Genomic DNA, 17,992 nt, shown 5'->3' on the forward strand with positions numbered 1-17,992 from the left:
GCAGAAAAGGCATTTGACAAAGTCCAACACCCATTCATGATAAAAAGTCTCAACAAAATAGGAATAGAAGAGAAATTCTTCAGTATAATTAAGAGCATTTATACAAGCCAACAGCCAACATCATCGTAAATGGAGTCACTTTGAAAGCATTCTCCTTGAGAACGGGAACCAGACAAGGATGCCCTGTATCACCACTCTTATTCAACATTGTGCTGGAAGTTCTAGCCAGAGAAATTACACTAGAAAAAGAAATAAAGGGCATCCAAATTGGTAGGCAAGAAGTAAAAGTATATCTATTTGCAGATGATATGATCTTATACACGAAAGCCCTAAAGAATCCACAAGAAAACTACTGGAACTAACAGAAGATTTCAGCAAAGTTTCAGGATACAAGATAAACATACAAAAATCAGTTGGATTCCTTTACACTAACAAAGAGAACCTCGAAGAGGAAATCACCAAATCAATACCACTTACGATAGCCCCCAAAAAGATAAAAAACTCAGGAATAAATCTAACCAGAGATGTAAAAGATCTATACAATGAAAACTACAAGACACTACTGCAAGAAACCAAAAGAGACCTGCTTAAGTGGAAAAACATACCTTGCTCATCGATAGGTAGACTCAACATTGTGAAAATGTCAGTTCTACCGAAAGCGATCTACAGATACAATGCAATCCTGATCCAAATTCCACTGGCATTTTTTAACGAGATGGAGAAACAAATCACCAACTTCATATGGAAAGGAAAGAGGCCCCAAATAAGTAAACCATTACTCAAGAAGAAGAACAAAGTGGGAGGCCTCACACTACTCGATTTTAGAACCTATTATCCTGCCATGGTAGTCAAAAACAGTCTGGTACTGGTACAACAACAGATACATAGACCAATGGAACAGAATTGAGAATACAGACATAAATTCATTCACCTATGAATTTATTTGACAAACATATTTGACAAAGGACCAAAGTCCGTTAATTGGGGAGAAGACAGTTTCTTTAACAAATGGTGCTGGCATAACTGGATATGCATCTGCAAAAAACTGAAACAAGACCCATACCTCACATCATGCACAAAAACTAACTCAAAATCGATCAAAGACTTAAACATAACATCGAAAATGATAAAGATCATGGAAGAAAAAACAGGGACAATGCTAGGAGCCTGAATACATGGCATAAACACAATACGAACCATAAGAAGCAATGCACAAGCACCAGACGAGCGACTAGATAAATGGGAGCTCCTTAAAATGAAACACATGCTCATCAAAAGACTTCACCAAAGAGTAAAAAGACAACCTACAGACTGTGAAAAAATTTTTGACTACGACAAATCCGATCAGTGTTTAATCTCTAAAATCTATAAGACACTGCAAAATCTCAACAACAAAAAGACAAATAACCCAATTAAAAAATAAGCAAAGGATATGAACAGGCACTTTGCCAAAGAAGATATTTAGGTGGCTAACAGACACATGAAGAAATGCTCACAATCATTAGCCATTACAGAAATGCAAATCAAAACTACAATGAGATACTATCTCACCCCAATAAGGCTCGCATTAATCCAAAAAACACAAAATAATAAATGCTGGAGAGGTGTGGAGAGACTGGAACACTTATATACTGTTGTCAGGAATGTAAAATGGTAAAACCACTTTGGAAAAATTAAATTGGCGCTTCCTTCAAAAGCTAGAAATAGAAGTACCATACGATCCAGCTATCCCGCTCTTTGGAACACATCCTAGAGAAATAAGAGCCATCACACGAATAGATATATGCACACCCATGTCCACTGCAGCACTGTTCACAATAGCAGAAAGATGGAAATAATCTAGGTGCCCATCAACAGACGAATGAATAAACAAATTATAGTATATTCACACAATGGAATACTATGCAACGATAAAGAACAACGACGAAGCCGTGAAACATCTTATAACGCGGAAGAAGCTGAAGGTCATTATGCTGAGTGAATTTAGACAGTCACAGAAGGACAAATATTGTATAAGACCACTATTATAAAAACTCAAGAAAAGGTTTAAACACAGAAGAAAACATTCTTTGATGGTTACGAGGGTGGGGAGGGAGAGTGAGGGTTATTCACTAACTAGACAGTAGACAAGAATTATCTTAGGTGAAGGGAAGGACGACACACACTACAGGGGAAGTCAGCACAACTGGACTAAACCAAAGCTAAGAAGTTTCCTGAATACAATCAAAAACTTTGAGGAACAGAGTAGCAGAGGTAGGGGTCTGGGGACCACGTTTTCAGGGGACATCTGGGTCAAATGGCATAACATAGTTTCTTAAGAAAATGTTCTGCATCCTACTTTGGTGAGTGGCATCTGGGGTCTTAAAAGCTTGCAAGCAGCCGTCTAAGATGTATCAATTGGTCCCAACCACCTGGAGTAAAGGAGAATGAAGAACAACAAAGACACAAGGAAAGTATTAGCCCAAGAGACAGAAAGGGCCACATAAACCAGAGACTCCATCATCCTAAGACTAGAAGAACTAGATGGTGCCCGGCTACCACCAATGACCACCCTGACAGGGAACACAACAGAGAGTCCCTGATGGAGCCGGAAAAAGGTAGGGTGCAAAACTCAAATTCTAGTAAGACCAGACTTAATGCTCTGACTGAGACTCGAGGAAACCAGGAAAGCATGGCCCCTGGATTCTCTATCAGCCCAGAACTAAAACAATTTCCGAGGCCAACTCTTCAGACAGGGTTTGGACTGGACTGTGGGACATAAAATGATACTCGTGAGGACTGTGCCTCTTAGCTTAAGCAGATACAAGAGACTAAATGGGCAGCTTCTGTCAGGATGTGAGTTGGGAAGGCAGAGAGGGTTAGGATCTGCTTGAATCAACATGGGGAATCAGGGGTGGAAAGGAGGAGTATTCTGTCACAGTATGGGGAGCACAATTAGGGTCACATAACAATGTATGTATAAATTTTTGTATCGGAGACTAACTTGAAATGTAAACTTCATTTTACCTACAACAAGAAAAAAATTAAAAGAAAAGAAAAAAAATAAAGATTACAAAAGAAAGTGGGCAAAGGACATGAACAGACAAAATGAACAGAGAAGATGAAATGTTCAAACTACTAGTTTCAAAAAATGAAATTTTTAATCAAACTAGCAAAGTTTTTATCTAGTGATAATGTTCAAAGCTTTTAAGAATATGGTGAAGGGAATATGCTCATACACTGGCAGTGGTAGAATAAATTAGTACAACCATTCAATAACAAATATTTACCCTGTGCTTACTTTATAACTAGAACTTTGTTTTTCAAAGAGTTTTTAAAGACATGGGAAAATTCTCACGGTAAAATGTAACTGCAAAAATGTAGGATATAAAACTATATTATTATATAATCTCAATTCTAATAAATAAACTGATTTGTACTTCTCTAATAACTTGAGCATCTTTTCATGTCTTATTGACCAATACTGTCATAACTGAGAGGAGCCCTGGTGGTACAGAGGTTAAAGCACTCGGCTGCTAACTGAAAGGTCAGCTGTTCAAACCCATCAACTGCTCTGTGGGAGAAAGAAAGTTCTACTCTGTCTTTAGGGTTGCTATGAGTCGGAATCGAGTTGACAGCAGTGGGTTTGGTTTTTGATGATAACTGTGGTGTGAAAATTGTTCATGCTTCTGCCATTGAAACTTTCTTCTGGATGGCACCTGTGTCCTTCAGATACGCCCCCACCCCTTTTTGTGCGTGTCTTTACTTTCTGGCATTACAAGATGTTCCAGACTTATCTTGTATAGTCATTCCTCAGTATCTGTGGAGGATTGGTTCCAGGACCTCTTGTGGATCCCTAAATCCGTAGATGCTCAAGTCCTTATATAAAACGGCATACTATTTGTATATGATCTAAACACATCCTCTCATGTACTTTAAATTATCTCTAGATTACTTATAATACCTAATACAATGTAAATGCTATGTAAACAGTTGTTATACTCTATTGTGGAGAGACAGCACTTTGTGATCCCTCTTATCCTTTGAGGGACTGCTCTGATGACTTAATTTCTTTTTAGGAGCCATTCTTTCAGAGAAACAAAGGCTGCACAACACAAGCAGTGAACAATGCTTTAACACTGAGTGCTGGAGAGAGACTGAGGATCTATGAAATGGCGGGAAGCTGCAGCAGGGTATGCCTACACATTCTTACATTCACGTGGACTCAGCGTAGTGCTCATCTTTTGGCAAATTCAAGTTTTGCTTTTTGGAAATTTCTTTCTTTTTTACCCCTCAAATATTTTTAATCCATGGTTGGCTGAATCTGCCGATGCGAAACCAGCATATACGGAGGGCCAACTGTATTTTTCCTCTTCCAGTCTTGAAATCAATCTCTTCTCTAAGGAGTCCTGATTCCTTTTATTAGAGAATGATATTTATAAACCAAAATTTGAAAGCTAGGTGTGCTCATTGCTACTTGGGGTGTCACTGTTCTTAGGTCCTTCTCATGAACAGAGTTAAAAAATATATATGTAACCCATGCATACAAACTGATGTATATTTATTTTTATATCATCTACCATTAATGTTCAGTCATTCATTTTGGTTGGCTGAAGCTCATTCACGAGAATATTCCTATAAAAGGACTAAACATATTTTTACGCAGATAACGCACGTCTTCTACATTTGTTTGCCAACTGTGCTCTCCCCCATCAGGTATTTCCATAAGTGCCAATACGCCAATTTTTTTTACATGTTGTTGTAGAACAGATTAGCATATACGCTTATGAAAATACCTCATGGGGTGAGGGCGCAGTTGGCAAACAAGCGTAGAAGACGTGCATTATTTGTGTAAAAATATGGTAACACGAAAATATATCTTACAGGTGGATAACAGTTTATCTGCAGTCTTTATATCTGAAAGTCAGTTTGTCTGGACATAAAATTTCTGGTTCATATTTTTTTTCCTTGAGAATCTCAAATACATTATGACATTTTCTTCTGGCATGAATCATTGCTGTCAGAAAATAATGGCAATCTGATTTTCTTACCTCTTAGAAGTTACTTGCTCTTTTTGTCTGGGTGGTCAAGTATTTCTTTCTTTAAAGTCCAATAATTTTACTAGAATATGTCTTACGTTGGTTGTTCTGGGTTGATTTTCCAAGGAATGCAGTGTCTTTTCAATATGAAGTTTCAAGTATTCTTTTTATTTCAGGAAAGTTTTGTTAAATACAGTCTTTGGTAATTGTTTTGTTCCCTTGCTTTTTCTTTCTTCCCCTGCATGGACTCCTACATGTTAGATCTTTTCTTTGCCTATTTTTAATATCTGTCATTTTGTCTCATATTCTCATCTCTTTATTTTTTTTAATTTTATTTTTTAAAATATCCTCATTTCCATCTTTTTTTTTTAAAGGTATTAATTTTTCTGTTTGTTCACCAATGTTTCTTCTAAATTATTTCAAAAATTTTTAACTTTGAGTTCTACCTGGGCATTACTTTCTGACAAGCCTTCAGTGTCTGTAGCAATGGTTTCTACCTCTTATTCTCCTTCATTCTTATACCTAGGGTAATTGACTTTGATCCTTTTTAGTTACTCATTTTTATTTACAAATAGACTTTTAGAAAGTAGGTTTGTTTATGACAGTTTTCCTAATTTCATAGCTCTAGAGCTCCCCTGTTACTTTTGTAAAATATTTAAAATTAAAGCAGTTTACTGAGATTATATAGCTCTATTTTCCCTTCCATATTTTTATCTGAACCAGAGCTTTGCCTTGGAAGGGAGCTTTGGCTGGTGAGTTTTGAGAATTCACAGGCCCAGAGCACCCTAACTCCTTTAAGATCTTTGTTGTAGATGTTGTCTAGGGGTTTCGTTTTTGCCAGCAATATGTTCTTTTCATGGGGGAATTGGTAAAGATTAAAAATCCTTGTTGATGTCATTTTTCAGAATTTATGAATGATAACTTCAATCTTCTCCTTCTGATTCAAGCCACGACAAACTCAACCAGAGCACATAACTTCAACAGTTTCTCTACATGAAAAATTTCTTCCAGTTTTTTTTTTTTTTTTTTTTTTTAAAGCCTTGTGGTATGCTTTAAGCCAAGGCTCTTGGTTTGCAGTAAATCCAAGATTAAATAAGTTTATGAACCCTGCAAACTGCCCTCTTTTCTTTTTCTTTATGAAAAAAAACTTCACTATTCAGTATACAGACAGTACTGTCAAAATGGATGGAAGCAATTTTAGTTAGTTTGATGCTTTCAACAAGTACAAATCTTCCACATAAGAAACTATGGTCTGTGTCCTATTGCTCATGGTATAAAAACCAAAAGAAACACAAGCTTCAATATATTTTCTGTCCTTTATCTTTTCTACTTAAGTCAAGTTGGATGTAAATAAGGACAGATGATAAATAAGACTACATTTTCTTTTATTGCTATAGAAGGAAACTATGCTAGATATCATAGCAGGGTGACAATAACACCTGCATTTATCTGGTTTCCCTATACTTGTTTGGAGTAAAACAATATTTAACACGATTATAAAAATAGTGGATTATTTTATGCCAGTGCAAGGATTTTCTGAAGCCTATCCATAAACCTTTAGCTTAAACCCCTGTATGACATAAAATATTTCTTTATACTGTAATTATTAGCACTCACCTTCTATAGAAGGAGTCACAAACTCTAATGACTAGACAGGCTAGGCAGAAAATAAATGAAGTGGGCAGAGGGTAAGAAAAACCAAAAGTCAAAAACATAATTAAATTTTCTTTAGACTATACAAGCATGTACAATCTAGAGATTATATTTTAAATTGGGGAAAAAAGGCCTACTTAGTATTTATATTTTATTTAATAATTCATTATTCCTTTGATTTGGAATTAGAAACTTCATATTTTTTTAAAAATTTTCATGAGGACAGTGTTAGATCTTGTACTTAGTACTATTATATGCAATACAGAATTTAACCTTGACTCATTTAATAATCAGCAATGTTTACTACATACAGTTTATATGAAAAAAACAGCTGTTCATGAGTGCAAGTATTTCCAAACATTGACAGAATTCTAAACAATGTTTTTTTATAGAGGGCATCTACTCTCAGGATATTCACATCATTTTTTTAATTGAATGCTGTCATTATTTAGTTTTCAGAATATATTAACTTTCAGTTTAGTAATTTATCACGTAGTTCTATATCCTACGACATCAATATAAATTAAGAAAGGGAATGAAACAATATTAGTTTTTCTTCATAAATTTGAAGTCAGAGAACTCTTCCAGAATTCACATCATCACATTCATTTCTGGGTATCAACTGCACATAGGAAAATGGGCCAGATTATTCCCTGTCTAATAATTTTCCTAAAGAACCAATGTCATGAATAATGAGTAAGTCAATTCATAAAACTGCAATATCCGAAATGTTTCAAAGTGCTATACTGCCAACCTACAACACTGAGTCTTTGAGACAATTTTATTTGATTAATTTTTTTTTTTCCAAAATGACATTAACAAGTTATCTGTCCCCCAAAAAAGGTTTCCTAGCACCACACCATCACTGAGCCAACTGTGAGCAAACCTGACCTTTGGTTAACTGTCAAGCTCTGCTCCCTGTATAACCTACTAAATACTGGAATGTCACCTAGGGTGCTAGGCAACAATGCTTTTGATAAAAATGAGCTCTGATTGATAAACTGCATCTGGACTAGGAAAACCTATAAAAAAAAAGATGGGGTGTGCTTGCTTCAGCAGCATATATACTAAAATACATGATGGGGACACCATATCTGGGATTCTCCTGAATGCAGTGACTCATATTTGGTTATGAGGACCCTGGAAGCTATGCCCATAGAACTGTTGTAAGAGATAATGGCTTGTGTGGAACATAAGACTTTTAAGACAAAGCAGTTCCTGCACCTATCCCCAATATAAATCCCATCTACCTGCTCCTAAAGTTGTCACCTGGGAAGACTATAGCTCCTGGATGGCCATATGAACTCCTACATGGACTGCTGCAAAGATTACTCCTGAAGGCAGAAATACCAGATATTGCTCCTGCTGGCAATCTATAACTCATCCTACACTGATCTTAGTAAACTGATGCCAAATGTGGTCTACAGTAGATTCGTGAACTGAACGTTTAGCTGGACCTCAGAAGAACCCAGATGGGCACTGCAGATCATGAAACTTCACAGTACATCAGACTACTGTACTGTACAGCACAGCTCATTCATTAGGCAAATGTTGATTCAACTATGGATCAAGTTTTGAGAGCTTAACTAGTTCATAAGGCTAATTAATTACCGTACCATGGCTGTGACATGTTCTACTTTTAACTTTTTTTTTACACAAATAGTAAATTCCTAGGTAATGAACAGTGAAGTGAATTAAGTTCTGTCTTTACAAAATGTTATCACCTTGAATTTAAGGTTTATATCAGCTATTCTGTTAACAACTACCAAAGGAGGATCATGTATAGACTACATTTTCTAAGTTTAACCTGTCTACAGTTACATTTAAAACTTTTTTCTTAATACACAAAAATAATCATTTCCTAAAATTGGGCCCATTAAGGAATCATATCCAAATTGTCTCCAGTCATATTAAAATTCTCATCAAGGTTACAAATAAATAAAGCTAACTGGGTGACATCATTAATAACTACTTTCATCAGCTATAATAGAAAATAAATGATTTAACTTTTTGTCCCATTTGTTTCCAGCAATGTACTCACTCTGAGAAAGAGTATTTCCAATGTACTTATATTTGCAAATGCTCATTTTAATTTGATATGAACAGTTTTTTGCTGCACTCAAATTCAACTCAAAAAGGTTTGATACTCATGTAATTTTTTCCTCTTGAAGAACGTAAGTGCACGTCACAGCTTTCGGGAACAAACCTCCTTGAAATTTCAGTCCTACCCCCACCTCCTACAGTTTCTCATCAGGTATCTTTTCATTACCTATGGTAGTTTTTACAATAGATTGTTTCATAATAGTATCATTAAACTACACTACTTTGCCAGGTTGAATTTCAACTTTATATCAGATACTGTGTTAACAACAGCCAAAGGAGGAGCATTTGGAGGTTACTGTACCTATTATTATAACTGTAGGAGTATATTCTTCTCTTTTGCAAATGATTATCCCCTCTCTCCTATTTTCCTTAAAATATGTATACTTTGGACATGTTATCAGGAGGGACCAGTCCCTGAAGAAGGACATCACACTTGGTAATGTAGAGGGTCAGTGAAAAAGAAGAAGACCCTTGATGAGATGGATTGACACAGAGGCTGCAACAATGGGTTCAAACATAGCAACCACTGTGAGGATGGTGCAGGACCGGGCAGCGTCTTCCTTCTGTTGTACACAGGGTTGCTGAGTCGGAACCGACTGGACGGCATCTAACAACATTATTGTGTGCCATCAATTCCGACTCATAGCAACCATAGGACAAGAGCAGAACTGCCCCATAGAGTTTTCTAGGCTGAAATCTTTACATAAGCAGATTGCCAGGTCTTTATTCTACAGATTCTCTCAAATGATACTCCCTTACCATTCTACATGTAGGCAGAAGTAATGGCTGCAAAAATTAACAAAAGGACAATCTTTTTCCACCTAGTAGGAAAAAACCTAAATTAACGGCTAAGATTTCCCATAACTTTGAATTTTTCCCCCGACAAGTTTTTCTTTAACTTTTGGTCCCTTCTAAATTAGAATATAGTATTTAATGTAAAGTGAAATTATATACATAAAGTGACACAGTGGGCCTTAAACAGCCAGAGAAGAGTTTAAATGACAGCTAATGCTCATTTTGAAATCTAGTCCAAGAATAACACAATTCGACAGACATTTCGGAGACAAACAAATTCAAGGCTGGAGCCAGGACTGGCCCTAATATGAGGAATAAATATAGTACAAGTGCTAGTCGGGCTCAGGGAAGGGATCAAGAAGTCGGATTTCAATGGCCCTTGAAGTATAGCTAGGATTTTCACAGTGGGGGAACAGCTTCTCAGGCAGAGAACACCATGACAAAGACACATGGAGAAAATAAAGGCATCTAGATAATCTGGAAACAGTGATCACGTAAGGAAATAGTAAGAGACTCTGAGATCCTAGATGTCAGTCTAAGAAATTTAGACTTTTTCAGAAGGCAATGCTAATTATCTTAAAAACAAAAGCCAACTTAATTATTTAGTTGGTAAATTTTCTAGGTCACTTGCTGCCCCTCCTTTTCTGGGGGGAGGCTATCTTTACAGGTAATGCATTTCTCCTTGGCATTTATACCAAAATAACAAAATAATTATTTTACTGAGGTTATATATAAGATATAAAGCTTGGCAATTTAACTAATGAGCTATTTTAGCTACAACAATGAGTGGCTGTTTTATTCTCTACTTCCCATTTATTTTTACTTTCTGATGCCCGGTTTTCAAACACATAACTGCACTTAATTTTTAACTTCTGTCACATTTTGCTTTACCACTTTAAGTACGAAAGGCATTTTCTAGGGCTGCTTGAAGCTTTCAACCTATCCCTAGCACCTACCCAAAGAGCAATGTTTGTTTTATATTTGAGAATAATAAAAATGAAACACTAGAATCATATTTCTTTGGTCTTGCCGTGGGACCAGAAAGGGGTAAGACATAAGGTTATAAGGGCTGAATAAAACTCTGTCAGTTTTGCCAATTGTGTGCAACCTTAAAAGCACACGGGCTGTGGAGAGAGAGAGCCTGGATTTGAATACTGAGCCTGCCACTTACTGGTTGCCGGACCTTGAGAAAGTTACTTAAATCCTTCCATGTCTCATTTCCTGCAACTAAGAAAAGGAATAATAATATAATTCCTACCTCATAGGGTTGTTGTGAAGGTTACAGTATGTGACTTAATATAGGTAAAGCACTTATAACAGTACCTGGCCTGTGGTAAATGCTATATGTGTTAGCTAGTTGATCCACTATGGTGTAAGCTTCACAAGAGAAAGGATTTTAGTCAGCTTTATTTACTGAACCTCCACGTCTATAATCATGCTTGGCACATAATAGGTACACAATAAGTTCCTGAATGAATAGGAAACATGTTACTGTTAGAGCAAGAGAAGCTGAAGCAGCACTATGTAAAAAGGAAGGGAGAAAAATGAAGAGGGTTAAATGTCTTGCTCCTTTACTTTTTCAAAATGATGTCCTCTATCCACAGACTACTTTCTTTTATTTGTGTTGAGTGTTATAGCATCAGGGTTCATTGAGGAATATTTTCAGAAACAGCTTTATGAAATCCTTTGCTGTACTTATTTCAGAGGTTAAAAGAAGGCTGCCTCTACAACCTTGATATTCAAAGTATGGTCTTCTGACCAGCAGCATAAGCATCACCTAGGGTCCTTGTTGGAGCCCTGGTGGTGCAGTGGTTAAAAGCTCAGCTGCTCATCAAATGGTCAGTAGTTCAAATCTACCAGTCACTCCCTGGAAACCCTATAGGGCAGTTCTACTCTGTCCTACAGGGTTGCTGTGAGTCAGAATCGACTTGATGGCAACGGGCTTCAGTTTGGTTGTGGAGGTCCTTGTTAGAAATGGTGAATCAGAGGCTGCACTCAAGATCTACTCAATCAGATTCTTTATTTTAAAAAGATCCCAAGGTGAACAGTAGGCATATTGAAGTTTGAGAAGCTCTGTCCAAGGTTACTCTAATTAAGAGCATACATTTTAGAAGTATAAGAGCTCAAATCTAGGCTCTGACACTTTATTATCTGTTAAGACCTGGGGCAAGTTTCTAAACTTCCCAATTTCTTCATCTGTCAAATTGAAATAATAACATCAGTTAACCTCAAAGAGATGCTATGAGGATTGAATGAAATACATATGCAGCATCTGGTAGCCTGCAAAGAACACAGTAAGTGCCCAAGTACAGCTTCTATTATTGCTGAACTTCCCTGTCTTCTACTATAAAGCCCTCCCAGAGAAATTTTAGGATTAAATACTAGAAACAGCTTTAGTATGTTTTATTTTTCTTTCCAATTTAAACTACATAACAGAACTTACCTTCAAGATGAGTGTCAAATTTAAGCTCTCTTAATAGGAATAACTGCCTATTAAATTTCTGTTATTGTGAACTCTTTTTCTAATTTACATTCTCTCTGGTCTTGATTTTAGTTATATAAAGAAATAACCAAATACATGAATCAATGACCAAATTGAATGACCAAATGAATAAATAATATTAAGTCTAAATGCAGAACTTAAACTTAAACAATGCTACTAAAAATATCTGAAAGTTCAATAGCAGGTTCAGAGTACTTTAAAATTAAGTTTTACTGAAGAAGCCCACAAATTAAATTTTAACATATGGAAAAGAATGTTTCAAATAAAAAATTTTGTTTACAAATAAAATCACCACAAATATTCAAAATCATATAAACATTGATGAAAAGAAGGTAATATCCGGAATTTTGGCTAAAAGCAATGCTTAATATGTAGGAACATTATATCCTACATGAAAAGGTATATTTACTTCTTCGCAAGTAACACATGCAGATATGGGATGACTTTATGAATGGTTCCCTCAAACCATCAAATACATAAAGTAAAAACATATTGCTTTTAGGTTCCAACAGAAACAGCAGACAAAACTAAAAGCCAAGGGAGAAAACATGAAAAAGAAAGCAATTTCACTCCCTGTCATTAACAGGTACCTTATCAAGAAAACAAAATAAAAACCAATCACAATTGAGTATCAACTAAAAAGATGTTAGCCTAATTTTCAGTTGGTTTATTTCCTTCTAGAAAGGTCAGAACATGATTCTATCCTTTTAGAGGGGTTAGGATTTGAACTTCTTAGTTAAGCTAACAGAAAAGTTAAGTGAGGAAATCAGGTTTAGTAATTCGGATTACTACAGCCAAGAGTTTACCAGGTAATTTCACATTCTTAAATTAGTAAGAGATATTGTATTTTGATCATTTGAGCATTTTTTTATTTAGATTTTTAGTTCTGTATAAAAGAGTAAAGCATTAGTAGATGTTTTTAGCCTCCATGTCTTTTTTTTTTTTAAAAAAAAGAAAATCAACCTCCTTTTACAGTAAGGCTCATAATTTTTCAAACTAAGCTAGAATTCAGATTTATACAGCTGGGAAAAGGAGTAAGAGAAGAGAGAAGGGATTACAAAACAAAGCTAAACAAAACACACAAAAAAAAACCTTGTTTAGGTGTTTCTTCCTCTTTTTTAGTCTCCTCATTCTCCAAGCTGGGGCTTTCCCGGGAAGAGCTGTCCTGTTGGCTAGAGTTTTTCAATAGTACAGGATCAATCTGTGCTTTCAGGAGTGCAAGAGTCTCAGCCAACTCATTTCGATTTCTGAACAAGGGAAAAAATAAGACAGCATAAAAACCTCTGTTCTGTTCTAAGGAGTTTTCTGAATAATACCCACTGGAAATAAAAAATTAAAAAAGAAAAACCAAAAAAAAAAAAAAGAAAAACACATTATGAACATCCAAAAGACTGTTACAGCTAGCCCCAACTAAACTTGAATTTTACAAACAAGTATTAGGAAAGAATACATATTATTCTCCAAAGCAGAGTATCTCAGTGAGTCTTAAATTATTTTTCCCATTGATTAGAATGTCAATGCAGAACTCTTATACTGAAAAAAAAGGAACACAAAAATTATTTAGATAACTTTTAAAAGTATTATACCACCTCTATGGAGTATGAAATCAATGTAAAACTTGCTTTAAGAAACATTTGTTTTAACAAAATGATTTCAGTTCTTGATTCATTTGAAAATAAAAATTCTTTTCTACCTTCAGAGATAGCTTTTCATAATTATGAAATTATGATGCACCTACTAATAGCACAGTTAAAAAATATAAGAATTTAGGTTGCTGATTTAGTTTTGTCAGTTGTAGTTTATAACTACAGGAAAAGAATTCAAATGATTCAACAATAGAAGAAAATTCCAAATAAGATTCTAATCTGTAAACTCTATTTTTACTACCAAAAACAAAGGTGTGATATGGTCAATTTAAATGTTCCTTGCAAATGAGAAAATTCACTTGGATATTTTTGCTGTTCAGATAGGCAGTGTGTGATAATGAAGATAAAATAAAAACTCCAGACTGAGTTAGAAAACTTAGTCTGGCTCTGTCACTAAGTTAATCATCACCAACAGTCCCCCAATCTGTGTTCTCAAAGTACTGTGTACACACCTCTAAAACAATGTGATTAGTGCTAAAATGAAACTACTTGTTTTCTTATCTGTCATGTTGTATGTCCCCTAGCTTCCTTTCCCTTTCCTCCCCTACCCAAGCTAGACTGCTTGAGAGCAGGGACACTTATTAAACTGTTGCTGCTGTTAGTTGCTGTTGAGTCGGCTCTGATCAGGGTAACTTTATGTACAAAAGAATGAAATGTTGCTGGACCCTGCACCATCTCCATGACCTCTGATATGCCTGAGTACATTGTTGTGGTAATTGTGTCAATCCATCTCATCGAGGGTTTTCCTTGACCCTCTACTTTACCAAATATGATGTCCTTTTCTAGCAATTGATCTTTCCTGATGACATGCCCAGAGTATGGAAGATGTAGTCTCACCATCTTTGCTTCTAAGGAGCATTCTGGTTGCACTTCTTCTAAGACTGATTTGTTCATTCTCTGGCAGTCCATGGTATAGCCAATATTCTATGCCAACACCACAATTTGAATGCATCAATTCTTTGCCTTCTTTTCTCATTGTCCAACTTTCCCATGTATATGACATGACAGAAAAGACCATGGCTTGCGTCAGGCACACCCTAGTCATCAAAGTGACATCTTTACTTTTTAAAACTTTAAAGAGGTCTTTTGCTGCAGATTTGCTCAATGCAATATGTTATTTGATTTCTTGATTGCTGCTTCCATGGGTGTTGATTGTTGATACAAGGAGAATGAAATCCTTGACAACTTCAATTTTTTTTCTCTGCTTCTTATGATGCTGTTTATTGGTCCAGTTGTAAGGATTTTTGTTTTCTTTATGTTCAGGTACAATCCATACTGAAGGCTGTCGTCTTTGACCTTCATCAGTAAGGGCTTTAAGTCATTTTTATTTTTGGCAAGCAAGGTTGTGACAGCTGCATTTCACAGGTTGTTAATTAGTCTTCCTCCAATCCCTGTTTCCACATTCTTCTTCATATAGTCCAGCTTCTCAGAGGTTATTTGTTCAGCATACAGACTGAGTAAGTAAGGTGAAAGCATACAACCCTGCTACATACCCTTTCCAATTCTGAACCTATGCCACCAGTATTTCAAATACCAGCAGGATCACCCATGGTGGACAGGTTGTAGCAGAGCTTCCAGACCAAGACAGACTAGGAAGAAAGGCCTGGTGATCTACTTCTGAAAATTAGCCATAGAAAACCTTACTAAAAAGGCTCTTGAAAAAAATGCTTATTGAATGAACGAAATCCTTGCTCCTATACTAACTGGCTACATGGCCCTGGACAGGTATATATTCTCACTAGGCCTCACCTTCTTTATCTATAAAATAAAGGACTGGATTCTCTTGAGTATTATGAAATTAACTTCCTAAGTAAAGTAATAATACTAGTAGAGATCTCTCAGACACTAAAAAGACAACCATTTATTGTGTAGTGGAATGAATAATATGTATGAATATATACAATAAATGTCATATGAACATACACAATAAAATGAACAGTTTAGAACTTCAACTGTCTTATAACAGGTCAGACCAGATGATTTTTCAAGGTACTGACTGGTACTCCCTCAATTTTACAGAAAGACAAATTAAGGCCTAGAGACTTAAAATAAATTTATTTCTGGCAAAGATCCTATTTCCTAACTTCATTACACCAACCTGCTTCTAATCCATCCACTTAATGTTATCACTTGTCGTATTTCATGGAGAATTCCACATGCAACAAATGCCATAATACATTGGCTATTTTTGAAGTCATGTAGGGAACTGAGTATACTGAACTTTTTCACTATAGCTATTTTTTAAAGTTTCAAAACATTAGAAGCAAACAGATATTGTTATGAAAATCCACAACAATTATTTCTACTAATCTGAGCAACAAAGGAATTGAGCAGAAAAAATTTCATTTAAAGAACTCCCTTAAAAGGCTTTTAACCTGACTAATGTATTTTAAGACAAGCCTAATGTAGTCATTATTATATGAAAACAAACAAAACACTCATCTTTGGATTTCTCTTATTTAACTCTAACAACTAGATTTAGTGTGCTAAGGAAAATAATTCTTTTTAAAAATCCTAAATTTGCACTAGTCAGAGGGAATTTTTATAAATATTGCATATATTCAAATTATATCCAAATGCCTTACCAGTTAACTACATGACACTAACAACAATCCAGTTGTTTTGTGCTCCCATTCTCCCTTGCTTTCTTCCCCTCCCCAGCCATTTCTTCCAACAGGCATATGAAATCAGATCTACCCCTCCAAAATGCCATGCTCTCGTAGGATGTCGGGTGTTAGCACTTCTATTCTCTTAGCCTGGACTGTCTTCCCCATGGCTAACTCTAATTACTCTTTGAAAAACAAGAATAGTAAGGATAAACAAAATGTGGTATAGCCATACAATGGAATATTATTTGGCCATATAAAGGAATAAAATACTGACTCACGCTATGACATGGTTGAACCTTGAAAACATTACGTTAAGTAAAAGAAACCAGACACAAAAGACCATACACTACATGCTTCTATGTATCTGAAATGTCCAGAATAAGCAAATCTATAAAGATAGTAAGTAGATTAGTGGTTGCTAAGGGCTGGGGAAAGGGAAAGTGGAAGTGACTGCTAATGGGTACGAGGTCCTTTTTGAAGTGACGAAAATGTTCTGTAACTAAGACAGTGGTGATGGCTGCTCAACTTTGTGAATATACTAAAAACCACTGAATTGTTTTTTTTAAAAAAAGATGGTGGCTTGGACAAAAGTGAAGCTGTGGAGGGGATGAGAAATGATAAGACTTGGTACATTTTGCGTGTATAACTGACTGGATTTGCTGATGGAGCAGATATAGAGTGAGAGAAAAGGGAGAGTCAAGTATGTGTCACCAAGGTTTTTGACCTGAGCATCTAGAAGGACGTGGTTGCTACTGACTGAGATGGGACACACAGGATGGGGTAGGAAGACTGCAGGCTCAGCTGTGGGCTGGCAGACTGGTTCTGACTTAACCAGATTCTAAACTTTTGTATTTTTCTATCTCTAACTAAAATTAACCTGGACTTTGGTAAAATGGAGCATATCAGACTAACTATTATAGTCTAATAAATGCTTTCTCTTAGTCTGTGGGTTATTCAGAGTTTGGGTTAGTGATAGGTGCTAAATCTTTCAGAAGCAACTGAATTGATAGTCTAATTAAAAAACAAACAAACAAAAATTCTTTAAAAAAACAAGCAAGCATAGGCATCATCTCCTCCAGAGTGCCTTGCCTGACCTCCCCATTACAAGTTAAATACCTAGTTTTTCCATAATGGAGCTCTGATGGCGCAGTAGTTAAGAGCTTGGCTGCTAACCAAAAGGTTAGCAGTTTGAATACACCAGCCACTCCTTGGAAATCCTATGGGGCAGTTCTACTCTGTCCTATAAGGCTACCATGAGTCGGAATCAACTTGACGGCAGTGGGTTTGGTTTTTGCTTTCTTCCATAACACTCTGGGACGATCTCTATCACAGAGCACATGACACTGTATTACCATTTACTTATTTCCCTGTATCTTCTGACAAATGTTTCAGGTTTAAAAAATTTTTTCTCCTATATTAACTTGTACTGTAATAGAAGCAAACAAAATACTAAAATAGATAAATAATTCAAGCTACAGAGCCAATTATTTGGTATAAAATCTCTAAGAAGTTCATGACTAGTTATTATTAGAAACATTTCATCTGGAGTAGTTTCTAAGGCAGCATCTTGAGTTTCCATAAAAACAGAAACTTCTGTCTCAGAAGACGGGTTATCAATAAGAGGACCAGAATTCTCTATTTCCAAGTACAGTGGTTTCCACTGTT

The 17,992-nt window shown here is 35.8% G+C and overlaps 1 protein-coding gene across 3 annotated transcripts in view; it reads right to left on the reverse strand.

The window, feature by feature from the left end:
* Nucleotides 1-17,992, reverse strand: part of RSF1 (remodeling and spacing factor 1) — a 192,506-nt gene that overhangs the window by 49,145 nt on the left and 125,369 nt on the right. For all 3 annotated transcript variants that reach the window (XM_023736589.1, XM_004381995.2, XM_023736590.1), the window contains exon 5: nucleotides 13,165-13,319. In XM_023736589.1, coding sequence (XP_023592357.1) covers nucleotides 13,165-13,319 — 155 coding nt within the window. The remainder of the gene's footprint in view (nucleotides 1-13,164; nucleotides 13,320-17,992) is intronic.

Source organism: Trichechus manatus, unplaced genomic scaffold (genome assembly GCF_000243295.1).
Source record: "Trichechus manatus latirostris isolate Lorelei unplaced genomic scaffold, TriManLat1.0 scaffold00088, whole genome shotgun sequence".
NCBI lineage: Eukaryota > Metazoa > Chordata > Mammalia > Sirenia > Trichechidae > Trichechus > Trichechus manatus.